Source organism: Helicoverpa armigera, chromosome 17, assembly GCF_030705265.1.
Source record: "Helicoverpa armigera isolate CAAS_96S chromosome 17, ASM3070526v1, whole genome shotgun sequence".
NCBI classification, from domain to species: Eukaryota; Metazoa; Arthropoda; class Insecta; order Lepidoptera; family Noctuidae; genus Helicoverpa; species Helicoverpa armigera.
Genome location: NC_087136.1, coordinates 38,984 through 64,995, shown reverse-complemented (window position 1 = coordinate 64,995; position 26,012 = coordinate 38,984). Strand labels below are relative to the sequence as shown.

General features: G+C 53.9%; 1 protein-coding gene across 1 annotated transcript; it reads right to left on the bottom strand.

Moving 5' to 3' along the window:
• Window positions 1-6,682: 6,682 nt before the first annotated feature.
• LOC126056274 (uncharacterized) lies at window positions 6,683-8,142 on the bottom strand. Its single transcript, XM_064038955.1, has 2 exons — window positions 8,005-8,142; window positions 6,683-7,963 (listed from the first exon to the last, which is right to left on the bottom strand). Exons 1-2 carry the CDS (start codon window positions 8,140-8,142, stop codon window positions 6,683-6,685), a joined length of 1,419 nt encoding a protein of 472 aa, XP_063895025.1.
• Between the last annotated feature and the right edge of the window lie 17,870 nt (window positions 8,143-26,012).

The window sequence follows — 26,012 nt, the reverse complement described above, 5'->3', positions numbered from 1 at the left end:
CCTCAACCTGCGGTATTGGGGCATCCGTGGCGAGGTGCTGAGCCACGGTGCCAAGAGTTAAGTTAGTTTAAGTTAGCCGTAAGTTAAAATTACAAAATAACAAAAATACAAAATATATTAGGTTTAGTCTTAGGTTAGTGTCCTAGTTGTAGATACCGAGCAGCGGGCGGTGTATCCTGCACCGGAGGCATCCGCTGGCCTCGGGGACTAAATACCCTCCCAAAAGTGGCCGCATCGCCTTGGGAAGCGATGGGTGTACCACCCATATCGTAAATGGAAATGTCAGATATAGAGTGTGTCTTGTCTTGCGATCCGGCTGACGCCCGGCGCTCGCAGGTATCCGGGCCTGCGAGTGTTAAATTGGTTACCGAAGGACGCGCAGGGGTAGGCGACCAGGCCCCTGTAGCGGATGTGGCTACTGGAAGCACCGATTCTATGTCATGTGACCCGGCTGACAACCGGCGCTCACAGGTATCCGGGCCTGTGAGTGTGAAATTGGCGACCGACGGACGCGCAGGGGTAGGCGACCAGGCCCCTGCTGCTGATAGTGCTACTGGAAGCACCAATCTTGGCACGGTCTTGAGCCAGGGGGGCTGCAGACCGTGCAGTGTGGTCCTGTCCGACGGGGAGTCGCGCGGAACTGCCTCCAGATTTTGGAGGAAGCGTCCGCGCGATGAAGTCTCGGACCGAGATGGGTCGATAGGCCTATCCTCAAGCGAGGAGGACCTATCGGCCCCAAAAGTGCCGACAGCTCGGCGGGGCCGAAAACCGGCACCAACAGGAGGGGGGGCCTCTTTGCGGCCGCCGAGGGATTCGCGGGGGCGGTTTCTGCGCTCCGCTACTCCGGCGGCCAGCGAAGAGAGTGATGTTGGGGTCAGGAGCGAGGACCCTGGCGGCGTGAGCTGTGTTTCCCTAGGAAGCACGAAAGCAGAGCTCAACGCCGCCAAAAGAGAGCAGCGGAGGGCGGTCGCGGTCGATGAGGTGACAGAGATGGCCCGACGCGCCCGCGAGCGACGTGCCGCTTTGGCGGCTTCAGGGGAGATGTCGGCGGTGGCGTTAAGCCAACAAGTGTTGGGCGGCGTGGATGTCGTCCTGAAGGTTGCCACGCAGTCCGGCAACCTGAAGGGCACATTCACCCGCGCCCTCAAGGAGGCAGCCGCCGACATCAAGGAGGCGGTTGGAGACCTCCTCAACCGAACGGCCTCAGACGAGGTCACTAAGTTGCAGGAGGAGAACAGCCGCCTCCGAAGAGATCTGGAGGATCTCCGGCGGCAAGTGGCTGCGCTGAGCGAGCAGCAGCAGCCACAATCTGCCGCCGTCGCCACTCCGCCCATGGCGACTCCCACTCCCGCACCGGGACCGACAAGCGCGCACACCGACGATGAGGTCGAGCGCATTGTTCGGCTCTGCATGCTCCAGTGCGGGAGCATGATGAACGCTCGCATCGAGGCCATCTCTCGGCGCCTTCCGCAGGAGCCAATCCTCCGGCCGACATTAGCGGCGGACAAACGGAGGACGGAGGAGCCGCCGAGACCTGCGCCTCAAAAGGGGAAGCCCGCGGAGGGTGTTGAAAAGCCCGTGGAGGGAACCCCGTCGAGTGTTCAGCCCACGACTGCCGGGTCCAAGGGTGAGACCTGGGCGAAAGTCGTGGGCCGCAAGAAGGCCCGCAAAGCCGCCAAAAAGGCCGCGGCACCAGCAGCAGCGCGCGCCGCAGTTGCGCGGCCTGCGCGACGGACTGCCAAAAAGACCGGCGGTCGCAATGCGCCGGCGATACGTGCGCCTCGTTCTGAGGCTGTTACGCTAACGCTCCAGCCCGGAGCTGCGGAGCGCGGCGTTACGTACCAGTCGGTGATTGCCGAGGCCAAGGCCAAGATAAAATTGGCAGATCTTGGCCTCCAGTCCGTCACCCTCAGGCAGGCTGCCACGGGTGCGCGGCTGTTTGAGGTGGCTGGTGCTGCGAGCGACAGCGTCGAGAAGGCGGACGCTCTGGCCGCCAAAATGAAGGAGGTCCTCAACCCAGAGGACGTCCGGGTCTCCAGGCCAATGAAAACCGCAGAAGTGCGGATTGCTGGCCTGGACGACTCCGTGACCTCTGAGGAGGTGGCGGCGGCCGTTGCTCGTGGCGGAGAGTGTCCGCCGGACAAGGTGCGGGCCGGCGACATACGCGTTGACGCTACCGGACTCGGCGTAGTCTGGGTTCGGTGCCCTGTAGCGTCGGCGAAAAAGATCGCCGATAGTGGCAGATTGCTGGTTGGCTGGGTTGCAGCGAGGGTGAAACTCCTGCAGCCCCGGGCTTTGCGGTGCTTCCGGTGCCTGGAGAAGGGGCACGTCCGGGCAAAATGCACCGCCGAGATTGACCGCAGCGACCTCTGTTATCGTTGCGGTCAGCCCGGCCAAGGCGGCCCAGTGTTCCGCGGCGCCAAACTGCTGCTTGTGTTCGGCTGTGGGGAAGCCAGCGGGACACAAAGTGGGCGGAGGGGCCTGTGGCGCGCCTGCCAGCAAGGCCAAGAAAAAGAAGAGGAGCTCTAAGCCTGCCGGGGAAACCTCGCCACCCCCGCAGGCCAGTAGCTCCGCGGCCGACTCCCGGCCCAGGACCGTTGCCGAGGGAATGGAGTGTCAATAATAGGGCACCTCCATTTCCTCCAGGGCAACATCAACCACTGTGCCAGAGCTCAGGATCTTCTCCTCCAGAGCATGGCAGAGTGGTCGATTGACGTGGCTGTGGTCGCCGAGCTGTACTTCATCCCCGCCCGTGACAACTGGCTGGGGTGCGCTGACGGTTTGGTGGCCATTATTGGCGGGACTCTGACCGACCCGTCTCGGGGCCGTGGCTGGGTTGCTGCGGTCTCGGGCGGCATCGTCATTGTGGGGGCGTATTTCTCCCCCAACAAGAGTCTCGCCGACTTCGAGGGTTTCCTTGTCGAGTTGGGCGCCGTCGTAGGCCGCCATCACCCTCGCCCCGTTCTGGTGCTCGGGGATCTCAACGCCAAGTCATCGGCGTGGGGATCTCCGGTCACTGACCCTCGGGGCGAGGTGCTGGAAGAGTGGGCGGTGACGACCGGTCTGGTCGTCCTGAATCGGGGCTCGGAATACACGTGTGCGGCAGCGGGCGGGTCGATAGTGGACGTCTCGTTCGCTAGCCCCTCTGTCGCCAGCCGAGTCCGCGACTGGCGTGTCGCCGTGGAGGTGGAGACGCTGTCGGACCACAGGTATATCCGGTTCGACGTCTCTGCCCAGACCGCGAGCGGCCGCCATCCAACAGCCCCGATCAACGACGGCCCGCGCTGGGCGCTTAAGTGCATCGACAAGGAACTGCTCGAGGAAGCTGCCTTAGTCCAGTCCTGGATTTGGGAGTCGGCGACGGACGGCCCCGTCGACGTCGAAGCGGTGGCGCTGCGGTTTCGCGGGCGATGACGCAGATCTGCGACGCGTCCATGCCCCGCGTCCGCCAACAGTCCGCAAGGCGCCAGGTGTACTGGTGGACCGCCGAGATTGCGCAGTTGCGCATCGCGTGCGTTGCGGCTCGCCGCCAGTACACACGATACCGGAGACGACGTCGACGGGTTTCGCCGAGGAGGACGCGCTGTATGAGGTGTACAGCGCGTCCAAGGAGACTCTGTGGCTGGCCATCGGCGATTCTAAGTCGCGTGCCAGGGAGGAGCTGCTGGGGTCCCTGGATCGGGATCCGTGGGGCCGCCCCTACCGTTGGGTACGGGGCAAGCTGCGTGCATGGGCGCCTCCACTGGTGCAGAGCATGCAGCCCCAGCTGCTAGGGGCGGTCGTATTGGCGCTCTTCCCTGAGCGAGCGGGACACGTTCCCCGACGATGGCTTCACCTCGGCCACAGACTCTCCCGAAGAGAGCACCGATGTCCCCGAGGTGACGCAAGCAGAGACGAAAGCGGCCGTGTCGCGGCTCCGGGCTAAGAACACGGCGCCCGGACCCGACGGAGTTCCTGGCCGAGCTCTCGTCCTGGCTCTGAAGGAGCTAGAGCCCCAGCTGAGAGGGCTCTTCACGGCATGTCTCGAGCAGGGTCAGTTTCCCAGTGTGTGGAAGGAGGGGAGGCTGGTCCTGCTCAGGAAGGAGGGCGCCCGCGGACTCGCCGTCCGCGTACCGGCCCATAGTGCTGCTCGACGAGGCGGGCAAACTCTTTGAGCGTGTCATCGCAGATCGCCTCGTCAGCCACTTGTGCAGAGAGGCCGGACCTGGACGACAACCAGTTTGGTTTTCGTCGCGGGCGCTCCACCGTAGACGCCATAATGCGCGTGAGAGCCCTGGCGGAGGAGACGGTGTCCCAGGGTGGGGTGGTGTTGGCGGTGTCTTTAGACATCTCCAACGCGTTCAACACCCTGCCCTGGAGCTGTATTCGGGAGGCACTGAGATATCACCGCGTGCCTCCCTACCTCCGTCGCACAGTAGGGGCCTACCTAGAAGGTAGATGCGTCACATATCGGGGACATGACGGTGCCGGTCGGCACCTCATGACGTGCGGTGTTCCACAGGGATCGGTGCTGGGGCCGCTCCTGTGGAACATCGGTTACGATTGGTGCTGAGAGGCGAACTCCCGTCGGGCGCCGACTTGACGTGTTATGCGGACGACACGCTTGTCACTGCCCGGGGGAGCTCGCACAGGGAAGCAGCGTTGATAGCCACGGCTGCGGTGTCACAGGTGGTGAACCGCATCCGGCGCCTGGGCCTGGAGGTGGCCCTCAACAAGTCGGAGGCCATGGTGTTTCATGGCCCCCGACGCGCGCCGCCGTCGGGATCACACATCGTGGTCGGTGGAGCCCGGATAGCTGTCGAGTCCACCATGAAGTATCTGGGATTGGTGCTCGACAGCCGATGGGAATTCGGCCCCACTTCCGGCGGCTGGTGCCCAAGCTGATGGGTGCAGCGGGCGCGCTGTCAACGTTGCTTCCTAACATGGGGGCCGAGCGCCGCCTGTAGGCGGTTGTACGTGGGAATCGTGCGGTCCATGGCCCTATATGGGGCCCCTGTGGGCGATGGACCTGGCGGCCAGCACTCTAGCCATTCTGCGCAGACCGCAGAGGGCGATGGCCGTCAGAGTCGTCCGCGGGTATCGCACGATTTCCTACGAGGCGGCTTGCGTCCTGGCCGGATCCCCGCCCTGGGACCTAGAGGCTAAAGTACTCGCGTCGCTGTATCGGTGGCGCGAGGAAGAGCGGGCACGGGACTCGAGGCCGGTGCAGCGGCAGATAGCGCAGCGCCGAGCAGAGCTCCGTCAGGTCTTGGTGGCGGAATGGCGGCAGAGGCTTCTGCGCCCTACCGCCGGCCTCGCCACCGTCGAGGCGATCCGGCCAGTGCTCGACGACTGGCTCGGGAGAAGGCACGGCTCCCTGTCGTTCAGGGTGACGCAGGTGCTGTCGGGGCACGGCTGCTTCGGCAAGTACCTGTGTCGCATAGGCAGGAGCCGGACGCTCGGTGCCACCACTGCGTCCATGGCGGAGGACACGGCGCAACACACGTTCGTTCAGTGTGTTGCTTGGGAGGAGCAGCGCCGTGTCCTCACAAATGAAGTAGGAGGCGATCTGTCGCTGCCGGCCGTGGTACGGAAGATGGTCGGCAGCGCAGAGTCGTGGGACGCAGTGGTGTCCTTCTGCGAGGACGTGATGTCGCAGAAGGAAGCTGCGGAACGGGAGAGGGAGATTTCAACTGCCGATCCCGCCCGCAGCAGGCGCTCCGGGCGCCGGAGGAGGGCAGACAACGCCCTCTTCCGCCCCCCATGAACGGGTCCAGGGGCGAAGGACTTGGGAAGTCCCCGCCCCTATTCAACGGACCCGAGGCGGAGGCGCGCGCGGGTGTCGACGCGCGCCTCTGAGGCGTTGCACGGGGGAGTTTAACACCTCACCCCCCCGTGCCCGAGGCGAGGCCCGCAAGGCGGGCCAGCACCAGTGCGGGGCTGCGGAAGAATTTGATTCCCGCGGCCCCGCGCCCACGTGTAAGGAGGACACAGGGGTTTTAGCCGGTAAGAGTCCGGCACACCTCCGCCTCTCCCAGGCGGAGGAAGTCCATGAGGATTTCCCCGAGAAAAAAAAAAAAAAAAAGGTTAGGTTAGGTTAGGTTAGGTTAGGTTAGGTTAGGTTAGGTTTTTTTTTTTGGCAGGAGTGGGAAATCCTCATGGACACCCTGAGGGAGTGCCGGACTCTTACCGGCTAAAACCCACTCCTCCCTTGTTCCCCTGACGTGATCAGGGACCTGTTAAGTCTTTTGTCTTATGTTTTATCTTAGGTTTTTATTTGGTGATACGTGGAATCTTAGATCGTATTTTATATATATTTATATATAATAAATATTGATATATATTTACATAGTTGTATATAGCTTTATAAATTAGTTCATGTGTATTCTGTAGATATCATATAGTCCCAGTATTTATGCATAATAACATCTCAGTTTTGTATATAATACATTGTCAGTTTTGTGTATAGTTGTTTATAGTATAGTTTCATTATTTGTATATATTAGATTATAAATTTTTGTATATAGTTGTATAAATAAAATGGTTAATATTTGTGTATAATTGTATAAAATAAATAATTTAAAATCATATAATAATGTAAAAAGTATATTTGTGTATAAATGCATATGTAATAAGTTGGCGATCTTATTGTGTACCCCATGCTTACCAGGCCATATTACTTCTAATAAGGTGGAAGCATGGGTCAGGCTTCTTTGTTCCTACGTATGATTTTATTTGCAATTGTTTCGGCATACTCTAAAAATTTTTCTCGAACCTTCCGTTTATTCATTATGTGGCAAATATTTTGTAGGCTCAGCTCTATGTCTAACTCCTGTTCCAGTGTCCACCGTTCTCGCGAGAAGATAGGGCATTCTAGGATGATATGGGGGACAGACTCGATCGCACTGGGGTCGCAGATGCACGATGGGTTCTCCTTACACTTGAAGCGGTGCAAGTATTCGGAGAACCCGCCGTGCCCCGTCAGCACTTGTGTTATTACCCCACGTGGCAGAATTTTTCTGACGATCCTGTACGCGTCCGCAGCGTCCGGCAAGAAGATCTTTGTGACCCCCGCTGTCGCTCCGTTTCCGTATCTCCGATTCCATTCGCCCAGCGACTCCAATCGGATCTGCCGCTTGACGAATGAAACCGGGCAGAGGTCGTAATCTGGCCTGGTTTTGTTCTTTAAAGCCGCTTCCTTGGCCAGGTGGTCGGCGCGCTCATTCCCCTCCAGTCCAGCGTGTGCCTTTACCCAGAACAAGGATGTAACTTTGCCCTGGGATAAAGCCACACTGAGGTTCGCCCTTGCTTCCACTGCCAGGGCGTGGAGGGCACTCTGGTTGGTGACCGTTTGCAGGGCTGCTTTCGAGTCGCTGTATATGCCAAAAGTGCCCTCCCGGCGCCGCAGTATTTGCCTGGTGGCTACGCATATGGCCAGGAGTTCTGCCTGGTAGACAGTACAGCAAGACGGCAGACTGAGTTTCGAGGACTTGATCTCGGCCTCTCTATCCCAAAGGGAGAGTGCTGCGCCGACCTTGCCCTCGATCTTGCTGCCGTCTGTGAAGAACCGTATCTCCTGGCTGTTGTGGGTTTCCACATGTGACTGGTCTACCAAACTCACGAACCCCATGGCCGTATGTTTCGCCGGGTGCGGCGTATCTGCGAACGCTACCACCCGTTCCACCTCACGACCAGCCAGCGAGGTCACTCCCTTTTTCATTTCGTACAGCGCGGCTGCTTCCTGTATTCTAAGGTCGAGCGGGAGCAACCCCGCCAGCACAAGTGCCGAATGCAGTGAGACGGTGCGGTAGGCTCCACACAGCTTCTGAGCGAACCCTCGCTGGACCGAGTTTAGGTGCTTTTGCACACCGACTTTCTTGGCTGCTGGCGCCCAGGCACTGGCCGCGTAAAGGATCACCGGCTCCACCGCCGCCGTGTAGATGCTGCGGATCACCTGGGTAGACCCCAGCTCACCTTTGCCGCTCTGGCCAATTGTTTGTAGATGTTGATGGCCTTCTTACAAACATTTGCGACGTGCGTGTTGAAGGTGAGCTTGTGGTCCACGGTTAGCCCCAGTATCTTGATTTCTTGAGACATGCCAATGGCGACCCCGCCCATGCTCAGGAGGGGGACATCGTACTTTAGCTTCCTGGTTACGACCATGGCGCATGTTTGTGTGGCGCAAATTTCAGCTTATTTCTGATGCCCCACCCCGAACATACTCGAGGGCGGCATTGGCACGTCTCTGGATTTCGAGTGCCGTATCCCCGCTGAAAATGAGGACGACGTCGTCAGCGAACGCCTGACAGTAGTCGCCTCGCTGTTCGAGACCTTTGAGCAAGGGATCCAGCACCAGATTCCAAAGGATAGGGCCTCCGATCGACCCTTGCACACACCCCTTGTTTGTGTCCCTGCGGCATTCCGCTCCGGCATATCTGACCCGGACACACCTGTCGTTGAGGTAGCTGTCTATCATCCTTCTTATGTTTACCGGGCACTTTTCCTCAGCCAGTCTGGTCCTGATGGCCGGCCACCATGCGCTATCGAAGGCTCCCTCTATATCAAGAGAGACAACAGTGATCAGTTTTTTGTCATTTAACTTTTCCTTGATATGTTGCATCATGGTGTAGAGGGAGTCCTCGGTGCTTTTTTGTGGCATGAAGCCAAACTGGCGAGTACTAAGCCGCGGGATTAGATGCCATTTGAGACGAGCTACCATCAACTTTTCTAGGATTTTGCCCAGGACAGGTAATAGGCCGATGGGCCTGTAAGACTTCGGGGCGGTGTAGGTGTCCTTCCCTGGTTTTCGGAGGATCACCACTGTTGCCTCCTTCCAGGCTCCGGGGAAGTGTCCCTGCTCCAGACATTTATTGGCCAGAGCGAGGAAGATCCCCGGATCGCGGAAGATGGCTTGAGCACAGATATCGGCAGTGAGACCATCTGCCCCGGGAGCTTTTTTCGGGTTGAAGCTATCCACCGCCTTTTTAAGTTCCTGTAGCGTGAACGGTGGGTCATGGTGTTCATCATGCGACCACACGTTCGAACGATCGGCAGCTTCACGAGTACGGCGGTGGTCCTCGGTTTCGCCCTCTTCTGAGTCCACGGGGTAGAAGGTCTCCGCCAGGAGCCGCGCGGAGTTTTCTGGGCTCAGTGGCAATCCGTCCTTGACCAGGGGCACATCCTCACATCTCCTAGCGGTGCGACCGATGACCCTATAAATCCCCTCCCATACGCCCTCCCTATCCTGTTTCTCGCAGAACCCCTTCCAACTCTGCACCTGTGCCCTTTTGGCTTCTAGCTCATATTTTTCTTTTGCTTGCAGGTACTCATCAACGACCTTTTGTCTCCGGATCGGTGCAGCGCAACGTATGCGGTGTTTCCTGGTGTTGACCTCTTTCTTCATCTCGACGAGCTCGGTTGACCACCACGGTAAGTTGACTAATCTACAATTTTTAATTTTAGGTATTGTATCCCGACTTGTTTTAATGATGTTATTAATATAATTTTGAATGAACTGGTCTAAAGATGTTATGTTATTGATTTTGTTTATTTCTATAATATTGATTTGATGTTCTTCTTCCAATTGGGCCAATTTCTCACGAAATTGACCCCAATTGGCTTTTTTGGTGTTGAATATTCTAGTTTGCCTGTTGATATTTATACCTTTTGATTTTTCTAATTTAATTTTGAAAACTATACCGTTGTGGTCCGAGCTCGTGATGCCGCTCTCGACTCTCCAGTCCTCAATTAGACCAAGGAGTCCTTCCGAGCAGGCTGTGAGGTCAACGAAGCTGGTGAACTGCTTTCCTCCTCTGATGGTGTCGAAGGTCGGAGTATTGCCGGTGTTGAGTACCTGCAAGCCCATGTCCTCGAAGCTGCCAGCAACTTCTTCCCCCCTGCTGTCGATGATTGAGCTACCCCACCAGGTGCTCTTTGCGTTCGCATCGCCCCCGACTATTATATTTAGGTGACCCATTTCCTCTCGGATCCGCCTTAGTTGCTCCAAGTATGGCTCTATGGGCTGGTCCGGTTCAAAGTAGAATGAGACCACCGCAATCTCCCAGGCGCGAGTACGGATCCTTACCACCGTGATGTTGTTGGTGGTAAGTTCTGGACACTGCAGCACGTCTAGGTCGTGGTTGAAGACGGCTATTGCCGACTTTACATATCCTTCTCCTTGGTCGGCGCTCTGGAAGATTCTCACTCCGTGGTAGTCTCGCATCTTCCGGATCCCGCCCACATACGGCTCCTGGAGCAACGCCAGAGCAACTTTCCTGTCGCCAGCCTCAATGAGCAGTTCTTGTGTGGCTAGGTTTTTCCTCTGGAGGTTTGTCTGGATGACCGAGTACTCTGGGTCAGGTCGGGGTCGATTTGCTCGCTGGCTGATTCCAGGTGCGGTAGGCTCAACCTTAGCAGTAGGCTACTGACAGACGGGATAGTGCATCCCACTTCATTCGGACGGGGCACTCGCTGTCGAAGGCGTTATGGTCGACTTTGGGCATTTTCGCCAGAAGGCAGTTGCGGCATTTGGGAGGTTCGGCTGCTTGTCTGGAGGGGCAGTCAGCTCGGAGGTGGAGGTCTCCGCAATGAATGCAGACATCGGCTGTTTCCGTGCACATCTTTCGAGTATGACCGTAGCGCAGGCAGCGCGTGCACTGCACCAGAGGTGACTGGTCCAGTACACGCACCCTCTGCAGGTCGATGTGCAGTCTTCCCGCCGATGTCAGCCTCTGCCATAACGCTGGGGACACCTGCAGAATGATGTGGCACGTGTGGGGATTTCTCGTCCTGCGACGGTATTTGATGCCCATTCTAGCATCCTCTGCAGGTACGTCCCCAATCAGGTGGTGATTTTGGCATTTTATTGCCTGGATGACCTCCTCGTCCGAGTGACAGGAGAGGACGTCCTTGATGATTATGAGCGGGTCCTTGTTCTTCACTTCTTCCACCATCAGGTTACCCGCTCTCTTGATCCTCTCCGTCGCCCTCGTCATTTCCTCCCGGGATCCAAAGCCCACGACTACCTTCCGGTCCCTTGCCTTCCTCAGCCGTTCGACCCTCGTGCCCTCATTTTTTGCATCGACCGCCGTCCTCAGCTTCTCGATGACCACTTCACCGGTGTCTTGATCGCTGGTGGATGACACGATCACCGAGTGCAGTGGCTCTCGGAATTGTATTTTTGAGGTTGCGGCGATCTCTGCGAACGTCGGTCCCTGGCCAGCCGTAGCGTGGCGCCTCTTTAGTTGTTCCGACAGAGCCTGCGTGTGCTGTTTGCAGTCCTCCAGGGCCCGGTTGTGGCTCTGGAGCGAATCCATGAGCTGATTCACAAGCTCTGTCGGAAATTCATGGCGAGGAGTCTGTTGAGGTGGGATGGATTCCGTTGTGTTTTCCAACTCGGCACTTGTTTCCTTATCTGCCCCTGCCTCCTTGACGAGGTGGTAGAGTCTCTCGGCTGCCTTGGTGATCTCATAGGCGATTTCCTTTTTTAAGTTACGAGAGCTCACCACCTGCATTTTTACTTTTGAGAGGCAGGCTTTGGCTTCGGTCATCCTGTTCATGTACCGAGTTGGCTGTGTTGTTTGGGAAGGTGGCGATGACAGGATTATTGTTTGCTCTGGCCGTGACTCTTGTGGGAGGATTGTTTTGGGCCTGAGCTTAGGTGGAGATCGTTTCGGGGACTTTGGCTGAGGTGAAGGTGTTTTCTGAGGGCGGGCCTCGCTGACTATCTCAGCCTCCCGCTCTTCAGGACTGTGACAAACTGATGGTCCTGCCTCAGCTACTATTGAGCTTCCCGATTCCGACCTCTCTACTCTGGCCTTGAGCTTCTTCGCCACTGGAGTTCTCATGCCGAACATGGTCAGGGGAAGGGTAAATACAATGAACTAAATCCCTGTAAAGGGGGGATAGGTCAAATAAATATAAGAAAGTAATAATGTAAATCAATATTCGTCAGCAATAGTCATAAAGTATATATTATAATAATTGTGGCAATAAACCAGGTCTATATTTTTCAAACTTTAATTTTTAAATATATTCTAAAGCTAGGTGCAGCGGTCAAAAGACTCGTTGCACGGCGTTAAGTAATATTTTGTCAGGGGGTTGGTCCCCAGTCAATTTGTGAGGTTGAGAGCCACTAAATAAATGATAACTTTTTCCTGCTTAGATTGGCCCTAAAACCTGCACAAAAAGTCGATTTATTCGAGTTTAGGAGCCCCGATTACACCAAATTTAGTATTTTCCGAAAGGGAATATGGCTTGAATGCCAAATCCGTCAAAAAATATTTTTCGAGAAATTTGTCCCAAAGTCCTTCCCTTTCCTATAGTAAATTTTTCACGCTCTTACTTGCGACTAAAGGGCGGGTGGGTGGGGCATTTTGACGTTTGGTGCGGCGTAGAGGGACGTGCGATACGTCAAAAGACGCGTCTCGGCGAGCCCTAGCCAGCTGTCCAGAAACTAGAATAGGCTTTCCTAGAAATTTTGAAAATTTTGCTAGAAAAACTGTAAAATTTAGTGTTTTTTAATAGAAAATATTTAATTTCGACGTCCAAACCTACCCAAAATCGTGCAAAATGCAGTCAGGAAGACAGGTCGGATGGTAAGTATTTAATAAAATTTTACAATGAAAAAATCTAGTCAGAATTTTGATAAATAATTAATTTTGTGTTTTACAGGTCGAGAAGGGTGGGGTGTCAAAAATCGGGTCACACCGCTTCGATGTCGCGTTTGAAGGGTTATCGCGTGCTTACAAGCCTGTTGTAGCTATTATACGCAAAACCGCATCAAAATCGGTCTCCTTTGAAAAAGTTATCAGGAGTACTAGTGTTTTATAGGGCCTTAGGTGGATTTCGGGCGTCTACTATTTGTATGGAAACGGATGTTTCGCGAATTTTTGACGTTTGGTGCGGCGTAGAGGGACGTGCGATACGTCAAAAGACGCGTCTCGGCGAGCCCTAGCCAGCTGTCCAGAAACTAGAATAGGCTTTCCTAGAAATTTTGAAAATTTTGCTAGAAAAACTGTAAAATTTAGTGTTTTTAATAGAAAATATTTAATTTCGACGTCCAAACCTACCCAAAATCGTGCAAAATGCAGTCAGGAAGACAGGTCGGAGTGGTAAGTATTTAATAAAATTTTACAATGAAAAATCTAGTCAGAATTTTGATAAATAATTAATTTTGTGTTTTTACAGGTCGAGAAGGGTGGGGTGTCAAAAATCGGGTCACACCGCTTCGATGTCGCGTTTGAAGGGTTATCGCGTGCTTACAAGCCTGTTGTAGCTATTATACGCAAAACCGCATCAAAATCGGTCTCCTTTTGAAAAAGTTATCAGGAGTACTAGTGTTTTATAGGGCCTTAGGTGGATTTCGGGCGTCTACTATTTGTATGGAAACGGATGTTTCGCGAATTTTTTGACGTTTGGTGCGGCGTAGAGGGACGTGCGATACGTCAAAAGACGCGTCTCGGCGAGCCCTAGCCAGCTGTCCAGAAACTAGAATAGGCTTTCCTAGAAATTTTGAAAATTTTGCTAGAAAACTGTAAAATTTAGTGTTTTTAATAGAAAATATTTAATTTCGACGTCCAAACCTACCAAAATCGTGCAAAATGCAGTCAGGAAGACAGGTCGGAGTGGTAAGTATTTAATAAAATTTTACAATGAAAAATCTAGTCAGAATTTTGATAAATAATTAATTTTGTGTTTTTTACAGGTCGAGAAGGGTGGGGGTGTCAAAAAATCGGGTCACACCGCTTCGATGTCGCGTTTGAAGGGTTATCGCGTGCTTACAAGCCTGTTGTAGCTATTATACGCAAAAAACCGCATCAAAATCGGTCTCCTTTTGAAAAAGTTATCAGGAGTACTAGTGTTTTATAGGGCCTTAGGTGGATTTCGGGCGTCTACTATTTGTATGGAAACGGATGTTTCGCGAATTTTTTGACGTTTGGTGCGGCGTAGAGGGACGTGCGATACGTCAAAAGACGCGTCTCGGCGAGCCCTAGCCAGCTGTCCAGAAACTAGAATAGGCTTTCCTAGAAATTTTGAAAATTTTGCTAGAAAACTGTAAAATTTAGTGTTTTTAATAGAAAATATTTAATTTCGACGTCCAAACCTACCCAAAATCGTGCAAAATGCAGTCAGGAAGACAGGTCGGTGGTAAGTATTTAATAAAATTTTACAATGAAAAATCTAGTCAGAATTTTGATAAATAATTAATTTTGTGTTTTTACAGGTCGAGAAGGGTGGGGTGTCAAAAATCGGGTCACACCGCTTCGATGTCGCGTTTGAAGGGTTATCGCGTGCTTACAAGCCTGTTGTAGCTATTATACGCAAAACCGCATCAAAATCGGTCTCCTTTGAAAAAGTTATCAGGAGTACTAGTGTTTTATATAGGGCCTTAGGTGGATTTCGGGCGTCTACTATTTGTATGGAAACGGATGTTTCGCGAATTTTTGACGTTTGGTACGGCGTAGAGGGACGTGCGATACGTCAAAAGACGCGTCTCGGCGAGCCCTAGCCAGCTGTCCAGAAACTAGAATAGGCTTTCCTAGAAATTTTGAAAATTTTGCTAGAAAAACTGTAAAATTTAGTGTTTTAATAGAAAATATTTAATTTCGACGTCCAAACCTACCCAAAATCGTGCAAAATGCAGTCAGGAAGACAGGTCGGAGTGGTAAGTATTTAATAAAATTTTACAATGAAAAATCTAGTCAGAATTTTGATAAATAATTAATTTTGTGTTTTTTACAGGTCGAGAAGGGTGGGGGTGTCAAAAAATCGGGTCACACCGCTTCGATGTCGCGTTTGAAGGGTTATCGCGTGCTTACAAGCCTGTTGTAGCTATTATACGCAAAAAACCGCATCAAAATCGGTCTCCTTTTGAAAAAGTTATCGGGTTAGGTTAGGTTAGGTTAGGTTAGGTTAGGTTAGGTTAGGTTAGGTTAGGTTAGGTTAGGTTAGGTTAGGTTAGGTTAGGTTAGGTTAGGTTAGGTTAGGTTAGGTTAGGTTCCGCCCCTACCGTTGGGTACGGGGCAAGCTGCGTGCATGGGCGCCTCCACTGGTGCAGAGCATGCAGCCCCAGCTGCTAGGGGCGGTCGTATTGGCGCTCTTCCCTGAGCGAGCGGGACACGTTCCCCCGACGATGGCTTCACCCTCGGCCACAGACTCTCCCGAAGAGGAGAGCACCGATGTCCCCGAGGTGACGCAAGCAGAGACGAGAGCGGCCGTGTCGCGGCTCCGGGCTAAGAACACGGCGCCCGGACCCGACGGAGTTCCTGGCCGAGCTCTCGTCCTGGCTCTGAAGGAGCTAGAGCCCCAGCTGAGAGGGCTCTTCACGGCATGTCTCGAGCAGGGTCAGTTTCCCAGTGTGTGGAAGGAGGGAGGCTGGTCCTGCTCAGGAAGGAGGGCGCCCGCGGACTCGCCGTCCGCGTACCGGCCCATAGTGCTGCTCGACGAGGCGGGCAAACTCTTTGAGCGTGTCATCGCAGATCGCCTCGTCAGCCACTTGTGCAGAGAGGGCCGGACCTGGACGACAACCAGTTTGGTTTTCGTCGCGGGCGCTCCACCGTAGACGCCATAATGCGCGTGAGAGCCCTGGCGGAGGAGACGGTGTCCCGGGTGGGGTGGTGTTGGCGGTGTCTTTAGACATCTCCAACGCGTTCAACACCCTGCCCTGGAGCTGTATTCGGGAGGCACTGAGATATCACCGCGTGCCTCCCTACCTCCGTCGCACAGTAGGGGCCTACCTAGAAGGTAGATGCGTCACATATCGGGGACATGACGGTGCCGGTCGGCACCTCATGACGTGCGGTGTTCCACAGGGATCGGTGCTGGGGCCGCTCCTGTGGAACATCGGTTACGATTGGTGCTGAGAGGCGAACTCCGTCGGGCGCCGACTTGACGTGTTATGCGGACGACACGCTTGTCACTGCCCGGGGAGCTCGCACAGGAAGCAGCGTTGATAGCCACGGCTGCGGTGTCACAGGTGGTGAACCGCATCCGGCGCCTGGGCCTGGAGGTGGCCCTCAACAAGTCGGAGGCCATGGTGTTTCATGGCCCCCGACGCGCGCCGCCGTCGGGATCACACATCGTGGTCGGTGGAGCCCGGATAGCTGTCGAGTCCACCATGAAGTATCTGGGATTGGTGCTCGACAGCCGATGGAATTCGGCCCCACTTCCGGCGGCTGGTGCCCAAGCTGATGGGTGCAGCGGGCGCGCTGTCAACGTTGCTTCCTAACATGGGGCCCGAGCGCCGCCTGTAGGCGGTTGTACGTGGGAATCGTGCGGTCCATGGCCCTATATGGGGCCCCTGTGTGGGCGATGGACCTGGCGGCCAGCACTCTAGCCATTCTGCGCAGACCGCAGAGGGCGATGGCCGTCAGAGTCGTCCGCGGGTATCGCACGATTTCCTACGAGGCGGCTTGCGTCCTGGCCGGATCCCCGCCCTGGGACCTAGAGGCTAAAGTACTCGCGTCGCTGTATCGGTGGCGCGAGGAAGAGCACGGGACTCGAGGCCGGTGCAGCGGCAGATAGCGCAGCGCCGAGCAGAGCTCCGTCAGGTCTTGGTGGCGGAATGGCGGCAGAGGCTTCTGCGCCCTACCGCCGGCCTCGCCACCGTCGAGGCGATCCGGCCAGTGCTCGACGACTGGCTCGGGAGAAGGCACGGCTCCCTGTCGTTCAGGGTGACGCAGGTGCTGTCTGGGCACGGCTGCTTCGGCAAGTACCTGTGTCGCATAGGCAGGGAGCCGGACGCTCGGTGCCACCACTGCGTCCATGGCGGGGAGGACACGGCGCAACACACGTTCGTTCAGTGTGTTGCTTGGGAGGAGCAGCGCCGTGTCCTCACAAATGAAGTAGGAGGCGATCTGTCGCTGCCGGCCGTGGTACGGAAGATGGTCGGCAGCGCAGAGTCGTGGACGCAGTGGTGTCCTTCTGCGAGGACGTGATGTCGCAGAAGGAAGCTGCGGAACGGGAGAGGGAGATTTCAACTGCCGATCCCGCCCGCAGCAGGCGCTCCGGGCGCCGGAGGAGGGCAGACAACTCTTCCGCCCCCATGAACGGGTCCAGGGCGAAGGACTTGGGGAAGTCCCCGCCCCTATTCAACGGACCCGAGGCGGAGGCGCGCGCGGGTGTCGACGCGCGCCTCTGAGGCGTTGCACGGGGGAGTTTAACACCTCACCCCCCCGTGCCCGAGGCGAGGCCCGCAAGGCGGGCCAGCACCAGTGCGGGGCTGCGGAAGAATTTGGATTCCCGCGGCCCCGCGCCCACGTGTAAGGAGGACACAGGGGGGTTTTAGCCGGTAAGAGTCCGGCACACCCTCCGCCTCTCCCAGGCGGAGGAAGTCCATGAGGATTTCCCCGAGAAAAAAAAAAAAAAAGGTTAGGTTAGGTTAGGTTAGGTTAGGTTATCCGGCCAGTGCTCGACGACTGGCTCGGGAGAAGGCACGGCTCCCTGTCGTTCAGGGTGACGCAGGTGCTGTCGGGGCACGGCTGCTTCGGCAAGTACCTGTGTCGCATAGGCAGGGAGCCGGACGCTCGGTGCCACCACTGCGTCCATGGCGGGGAGGACACGGCGCAACACACGTTCGTTCAGTGTGTTGCTTGGGAGCAGCCGTGTCCTCACAAATGAAGTAGGAGGCGATCTGTCGCTGCCGGCCGTGGTACGGAAGATGGTCGGCAGCGCAGAGTCGTGGGACGCAGTGGTGTCCTTCTGCGAGGACGTGATGTCGCAGAAGGAAGCTGCGGAACGGGAGAGGGAGATTTCAACTGCCGATCCCGCCCGCAGCAGGCGCTCCGGGCGCCGGAGGAGGGCAGACAACGCCCTCTTCCGCCCCCCATGAACGGGTCCAGGGGCGAAGGACTTGGGAAGTCCCGCCCCTATTCAACGGACCCGAGGCGGAGGCGCGCGCGGGTGTCGACGCGCGCCTCTGAGGCGTTGCACGGGGAGTTTAACACCTCACCCCCGTGCCCGAGGCGAGGCCCGCAGGGCGGGCCAGCACCAGTGCGGGGCTGCGGAAGAATTTGATTCCCGCGGCCCCGCGCCTGTAAGGAGGACACAGGGGGTTTTAGCCGGTAAGAGTCCGGCACACCCTCCGCCTCTCCAGGCGGAGGAAGTCCATGAGGATTTCCCGAGAAAAAAAAAAAGGTTAGGTTAGGTTAGGTTAGGTTAGGTTGGTTTTTAATTACTAAAGTTCCTCTGACGGAATCAGAGACTTTGTTTGTCTTTTTGATTTTTTATTTGTTTGCTGTGGACAAAGACGCTCCGGTTTAATCCGAAGCGTTTCTGTCCACGACAATTTTGCAAATTTGTTCAGCAAACGTAAGAAAATCGCCTCTTAATTTTTTATTTGCGATGAGCTCGTAGGCTCTACTGGCTACCACATCTGTCTCGAGTCTTTGGGCGAGGTCAAAACGTTTTCTCTCGAATATAGGGCACTGAAATAGAATGTGCTGAACGGATTCCTCAACCGCAGGGTCGCAGACGCATGACGGGCTCTCCCGACACCTGAAGCGGTGCAGGTATTGGGAGAACCCCCCATGGCCTGTAAAGATGTTAGTTAAGATTCCCTGCGGTTGTATTTTTCGCACCAGACGATATGCCTCCCTCGCGTCCGGGAAGAACACTTTCGTGACGGAGGCCGTCTCGCCCGTTGTGTACCTTCGGTTCCATTCGTCAAGAGAGTCGCTACGAAGATCCCCCTTGACGAATGAGATCGGGCATCGGTCATAATCTGGCTTCCTCCGACTCGAAAGTGCTGCTTCTTTTGCAAGCTCGTCGGCGCGCTCGTTGCCATCGATGCCGGCGTGGGCCTTGATCCAGAACAAGGTCACAGCTTTGCCACGGGTCAAGGCCACGCTGAGGTTTCGGCGCGCCTCGATTGCGAGGGAGTGCATGGACCCGGGGTTGGTTACAGTCTGCAAGGCCGCCCGTGAGTCACTATAAATGCCGCAGCTCTCCGCTCCGCTGTTCAGGGCTTCGCTAGTGGCCCTGCATATGGCCAGAAGTTCAGCCTGGTAGACTGTGCAGTACGCTGGCAAGCTCAGTTTTCGGCTTCGCAGTTCGGTCTGGTTGTCCCATATGGACAGCGCAGCACCGACTTTGCCCTGGAACTTGCTGCCGTCTGTGAAAATTCTGAGCGTCTGCACGTTGTGTTGGTCCACCAGGCTCCGGTCATCAAGACACCTGAAGTTCAGGTCCATACGCAAGGCGGGGTGTGGTAGCTCTGCAAATCCAACCACCCGCTCGACCTCCCGGTCTCCTAGCACTAGCCGGGTTGACCCTTTGCGAGCCTCATATAGGCCGGCTGCTTCCTTGATGCGTAGGTCCAGAGGTAGTAACCCGGCGAGTAGTAGGGCCGAGTTTAGGGAGACGGTGCGGTAGGATTTGCAGATCTTCTGTGCGAAGCCCCGCTGGACGGTGTTTAGGAGCTTGCGGACACAAATTTTTTGAGCGGCGGGCGACCATGCGGCCGCAGCATAAAGAATGACGGGCTCCACTGCTGCCGTATAGATTGTGCGGATGACGTCGGGGTGCAGTCCCCAGCTTATTTTTGCAGCTCGTTGGAGTTGCTTCGCGATGTTTAGGGCCTTCCTACAGACGTTGGCGACGTGGGTGTTAAAGGTCAGCTTATCGTCTATAGTCAGGCCCAAGATCTTTATTTCGCGAGACATGCCAATGTCGACCCCGCCCATGCGCAGAAGTGGGGTGTCATGCTTAAGCTTGTTTGTCAGCAGCATTGCGCAGGTCTTGTGTGGCGCAAACTTGAGTTTGTTCCTGACACCCCACTCCTGAACAAACTCGAGGGCGGCATTGGCATGTCGCTGCACCTCCAGCGCAGTATCCCCGGCAAACAGCAGAACCACGTCATCGGCGAACGCCTGGCACACAACCCCGCGGTCATGTAAATTCTTGAGGAGGGGATCTAGGAGGACGTTCCAGAGTATCGGCCCGCTGATCGAGCCTTGGACGCAACCCTTTTGCGTGTTTCTACAATGTTCGACTCCGGCATACCTTAGTCGCACGCATCTGTCGCCAAGGTAGCTGTCGAGTAGCCGCCTAATGTTGACCGGACACTTTTCCTCCGCCAGTCTGACCTTTATGGCTGGCCACCAGGCGCTGTCGAAGGCGCCCTCTATATCCAGCGAGACAATGGTGACCAACTTTTTGTTCTTGATTTCAACCTTTATTTGGTTCACCAGATTATAGAGGGCGTCCTCGGTGCTCCTCTGGGGCATGAAGCCGTACTGGCGGGTACTCAGCCTCGGCACTAGGTGCCACTGGAGCCTCGAGACAACCATCTTCTCCAGGACCTTTCCTAACACGGGCAGGAGCCCGATCGGCCTATATGACTTGGCGTTTGTGTAGTTGTCCTTGCCCGGCTTCCTCAGTACCACAACTGTGGCTTCCTTCCACTTCTTGGGGAAGTGGCCCAGACTGAGGCATTTGTTGGCCAGGGCAAGGAACGCCTCGGGGTCCTGGAGAATTGCCTGGTGACAGATGTCCGCGGTGAGACCGTCCGCGCCTGGCGCCTTTTTAGGGTTAAAAGAGGACACTGCTGTTATGAGCTCATGCGGAGTAAAAGGCGGGTCATGTTCTTCATCATTAACCCGGTCGTTTACCCGCATGGCCAAACGCCGGATGTCCTTTTGTTCTTCAGTGTCCTCTTCTCCCAGGTCGTGCGGATAAAATGTCTCAGCCAGGTGCGATGCGGATTCTGCCGGAGTCAAATATACACCGCTTTTAATTAGGGTTGCGTCCTCGTGCCGTGTTGCGGTACGCCCTATCACCCTGTAAATGCCCTCCCACATCCCCTCCCTGTCCTGCTTGGTGCAGAACTCCATCCAGCTCCTCGTTTGGGCTATCATGGCTTTAATTTCATAGTTTGTTTTGTGTTGCAGGTACTCTTCGACGACGGACTGCCTTCGGATTGGAGCGGCGCAGCGGACTCTTCTCTTCCTGGTGGCGACCTCCTTCTTCAGGCTTTCGAGCTCCTGGGACCACCACGGCAAGGTAATTTTTTCCGAGTTTTTCTTCTTCGGTATAGTTTCTTGACATGAATTTTGTATTACTTCTAAATATTTGTTTATGATTATTTCTAAATTTTGACTATTTTCAATTTCTTCGAATTTTGACTTATTTATGTTTTCTTCTATTTTAAACTGGGCCAGTTTCTCACGAAACTGGACCCAGTTTGCTTTTTTGGTGTTGAACATCCTAGTGGTAGATTTTACTGCTATGCCTAAAGATTTTTGCAAATTCATCCTAAATTTTATGCCGTTATGGTCCGAGCTCGTCAGTCCCTCGTCTACCTCCCAGCCTTCGACCAGGCAGAGAAGATCCGCCGAGCATGCCGTCACATCGACGTGACTGCAGTATCTCCTGCCCCCTCGGATGGTGTCAAAAGTGGGCAGGGTGCCGCTGTTGAGTACCTGCAACTCCAGCTCGTCCAATGTGGAGCATAGCTCCTCCCCCCTGCTGTCCTCCGTAAGGCTCCCCCACCATGGGCTCTTTGCGTTAAAGTCGCCTCCGATGAGAAGGTGGCGACTTCCCAGCTTCCGCCTGACCGCTCTGAGGTGCTCCAGGTACGAGTCCATGGGCTTGTCCGGTTCGAAGTACACCGATGCTGCTGCGATTTCCCAGGCTTGGGTCCGGATCCTCACCACGACGATGTTATGGGTGGTGAGTTCTGGGCACTGTATGACGTCGAGGTCGTGGTCGAGCACTACAATGGCAGCTTTTACAGTGCCCTCTCCCTCCTCCGAAGCCTGGTAGATCCGCGCCCCCCGGTAGCTCCGCATTCTCCGGACAGAGCCCACGTAAGGCTCTTGGATTAGAGCGAAGGACGCCTTCGACCGTGAAGCGGCCTCAAGCAGCTCGGCGGTCGCCAGCTGCTTTCTCTGAAGGTTGGCCTGCAGAACTTTGTATGACCTGGTGTCCACTGCGGCGCCCTCAGCAGTACCCGATCTTTGACCTGGCCAATGCGTCCCATCTGCGTCTCACCGGGCAGTCCGGGCTGAACGCATTATGCGTCGTTCCCTCCAGCCCGGCTCTAGTGCAGTTACAACAGGATGGGGGCGCATTGGCTTTCGATTCTGGGCAAGAATTGCGTAAGTGAGGGCCACCGCAGTGGCTGCAGGCTTCTTCTTTTTCAGTGCAAAGGCGTCTGCCGTGCCCATATCCTAAGCATAGGGAGCATTGAACCAGGGGAGATTGGTCTTCCACCCTGATCCGCTGCATGTCTATATACACGGCAGACGCCCCCGTCAGTCTGCTCCAGAGGGTGGGGGAGACTCTCGCTACAATGTGGCACATCAGCTGGTTCCGAGCCCTTTTTCTATATTTTATTATGACGCGGTCATCCTCAGCCGCAAGGTCGGCGAAGAGCTTGGTGTTCTGCGTCCTCAGGGCTTTCGTGACGTCCTCGTCGGTGTTGTAGCTGAGGACGTCCCTGAGGATAATGAGCGGGTCTAGGTTTGCTGCGTCCTGGACGGTCAGGTGTTGACCGGCCGACCTAAGCTTTTCCCGGACCCTGCTCCGCTCCTCCTCGTCCCTGCAGCTGATGACGACCTTGCTGTCCTTTGCCTTCCTGACCCTGTCAATGCGGTAACCACCTTCTTTGGCGTTAATAGCAGTGCGGATTTTATCCAGCACCTGCTCGCCAGTTTCTTGTTTATCGTTGGAGGCGACCACAACCGAGTGTAGTGTTGGTCGCGGTGATGCTGCGAGCGGCTTTGGTGCCGCCAACACTCCCGCGTATGTGGTCGCGTCCAACGCTGTCGTGTGTTTGGACAGACTTTGTTGGAGTTCCTCCATTTTTTCGGCGTTCTCCTTCACGAGCCTACTGTGGTCCGCCAGTGAGGAGAGCAGCTGGGAGTACTCTTGACTGCAACGTTCCGGTGGCACCGCATCGACAGTGGCTGGCTGCTCCTTTTTTGAGGATATAAGGCCCCTCCCCTTGTCCGCTTCCCCATCCCTCACCATGCGATAGAGGGTGTCAATAGCCAGCGTGACATCCTCCTTAATGTCGGTCCGGAGGTTCCGGCTTTGGCCAAGAGCAATCTTGGCCTTAGTCACCAAGTTTCTGGCTTCTTGCACCCTGCTGACGGAGGCTGGGGGTTTTGGGGCTTCCGCCGCCCCAGCGGGCTTCTCTGGAGCTGGTGACACGCTCTTTAATGTTGTGATCTTTTTAGGTTTCACTGGGGCGGCAGGTGCCGAGCTGGGCAAGGGGGTTTGGCTGGATTCCAACACCTCGATGCTCCTCCTGACGTTTGTGTTTGTCGGCTGAGCCGGGCTCACATTTGAAGAACTGCCAGGAGAAGCATCTTGGGCTGGAGGAGCAGTCTTCCTGTTAACGGGCGTTCGGATTCCAAACATATTTAGTTTTGTTTGCTGGACAAAAAGACAGTTTTTCTATGATAGATGGCGGCGTCCGAGCAGCTAGCTGTGTGGGCACCTTAGCAGGGCTACTCTTCTTGCTAGGAAGAAGGGTCCAAAGGGCCCTGGTTAGCCTGTGGATACTTCACGAAGCTAATTGCCGTCGCGTGCTCGTCCTTGTGCAATGCACCGTCCAGTGTATAGGGCTGGAAGGTGCTGTCAACAGTTTCAAAAGTAAAATCAAAACGGATCAAAAGATCTAATAATGTTTTGTGGTGATTGTATAGGTTTTAAAATAGTTTGTTAAAACAGTCAAATATAATAGTAAAAAATAAAATAATTAAATAAAAGGGCATAGATAAATATAGTATAAGTTAAAATTTCGGTCACAGTTGACTTGAAAAGATAAGTCGGCAGCCAAAAAAGCTGTGGGTTCAAATTTTTTAATATAAAATCTAGGTGCAGCTGTCAATAGACATGTTACACTGCGTGAAACAAATGATAACTTGTGTCGGGGATTGTGCCCCGGTCAACTGAGTGGTCAAAACTTATTGATAACTTTTCTTGTGAGAAACAGTACTTCAACCTACGCTAAAAACCGCTTAGTTTGAGTAAAAGAGCCTAGATTGAAGCGAATTTTATGTGATCCAAGTCAGGAGACTACTGGGATGCCAAATCCGTCAAAAAATAATTTTCAAAAATTTGGTCCCAAAGTCACACCCTTTCCTATAGTAAATTTTTCATGCTCTTGATTGCGACTAAAGGGCGGGTGGGCGGGGCATTTTTTGACGTTTGGTGCGGCGTAGAGGGACGTGCGATACGTCAAAAGACGCGTCTCGGCGAGCCCTAGCCAGCTGTCCAGAAACTAGAATAGGCTTTCCTAGAAATTTTGAAAATTTTGCTAGAAAAACTGTAAAATTTAGTGTTTTTTAATAGAAAATATTTAATTTCGACGTCCAAACCTACCCAAAATCGTGCAAAATGCAGTCAGGAAGACAGGTCGGAGTGGTAAGTATTTAATAAAATTTTTACAATGAAAAAATCTAGTCAGAATTTTGATAAATAATTAATTTTGTGTTTTTTACAGGTCGAGAAGGGTGGGGTGTCAAAAATCGGGTCACACCGCTTCGATGTCGCGTTTGAAGGGTTATCGCGTGCTTACAAGCCTGTTGTAGCTATTATACGCAAAACCGCATCAAAATCGGTCTCCTTTGAAAAAGTTATCAGGAGTACTAGTGTTTTATAGGGCCTTAGGTGGATTTCGGGCGTCTACTATTTGTATGGAAACGGATGTTTCGCGAATTTTTTGACGTTTGGTGCGGCGTAGAGGGACGTGCGATACGTCAAAAGACGCGTCTCGGCGAGCCCTAGCCAGCTGTCCAGAAACTAGAATAGGCTTTCCTAGAAATTTTGAAAATTTTGCTAGAAAAACTGTAAAATTTAGTGTTTTTTAATAGAAAATATTTAATTTCGACGTCCAAACCTACCCAAAATCGTGCAAAATGCAGTCAGGAAGACAGGTCGGAGTGGTAAGTATTTAATAAAATTTTTACAATGAAAAATCTAGTCAGAATTTTGATAAATAATTAATTTTGTGTTTTACAGGTCGAGAAGGGTGGGGTGTCAAAAATCGGGTCACACCGCTTCGATGTCGCGTTTGAAGGGTTATCGCGTGCTTACAAGCCTGTTGTAGCTATTATACGCAAAACCGCATCAAAATCGGTCTCCTTTGAAAAAGTTATCAGGAGTACTAGTGTTTTATAGGGCCTTAGGTGGATTTCGGGCGTCTACTATTTGTATGGAAACGGATGTTTCGCGAATTTTTGACGTTTGGTGCGGCGTAGAGGGACGTGCGATACGTCAAAAGACGCGTCTCGGCGAGCCCTAGCCAGCTGTCCAGAAACTAGAATAGGCTTTCCTAGAAATTTTGAAAATTTTGCTAGAAAACTGTAAAATTTAGTGTTTTTAATAGAAAATATTTAATTTCGACGTCCAAACCTACCCAAAATCGTGCAAAATGCAGTCAGGAAGACAGGTCGGAGTGGTAAGTATTTAATAAAATTTTACAATGAAAAAATCTAGTCAGAATTTTGATAAATAATTAATTTTGTGTTTTTACAGGTCGAGAAGGGTGGGGTGTCAAAAATCGGGTCACACCGCTTCGATGTCGCGTTTGAAGGGTTATCGCGTGCTTACAAGCCTGTTGTAGCTATTATACGCAAAACCGCATCAAAATCGGTCTCCTTTGAAAAAGTTATCAGGAGTACTAGTGTTTTATAGGGCCTTAGGTGGATTTCGGGCGTCTACTATTTGTATGGAAACGGATGTTTCGCGAATTTTTGACGTTTGGTGCGGCGTAGAGGGACGTGCGATACGTCAAAAGACGCGTCTCGGCGAGCCCTAGCCAGCTGTCCAGAAACTAGAATAGGCTTTCCTAGAAATTTTGAAAATTTTGCTAGAAAAACTGTAAAATTTAGTGTTTTTAATAGAAAATATTTAATTTCGACGTCCAAACCTACCCAAAATCGTGCAAAATGCAGTCAGGAAGACAGGTCGGAGTGGTAAGTATTTAATAAAATTTTACAATGAAAAATCTAGTCAGAATTTTGATAAATAATTAATTTTGTGTTTTTACAGGTCGAGAAGGGTGGGGTGTCAAAAATCGGGTC

Bases quoted from the DNA above. Each gene is read 5' to 3' on its own strand.
- LOC126056274 (XM_064038955.1), bottom strand. From the start codon at position 8,142: ATGGTCGTAACCAGGAAGCTAAAGTACGATGTCCCCCTCCTGAGCATG. The intron at 7,964-8,004 runs GTTTGTAAGAAG...ACAATTGGCCAG, and splicing joins TCAACACGCACGTCGCAAAT to AGCGGCAAAGGTGAGCTGGG.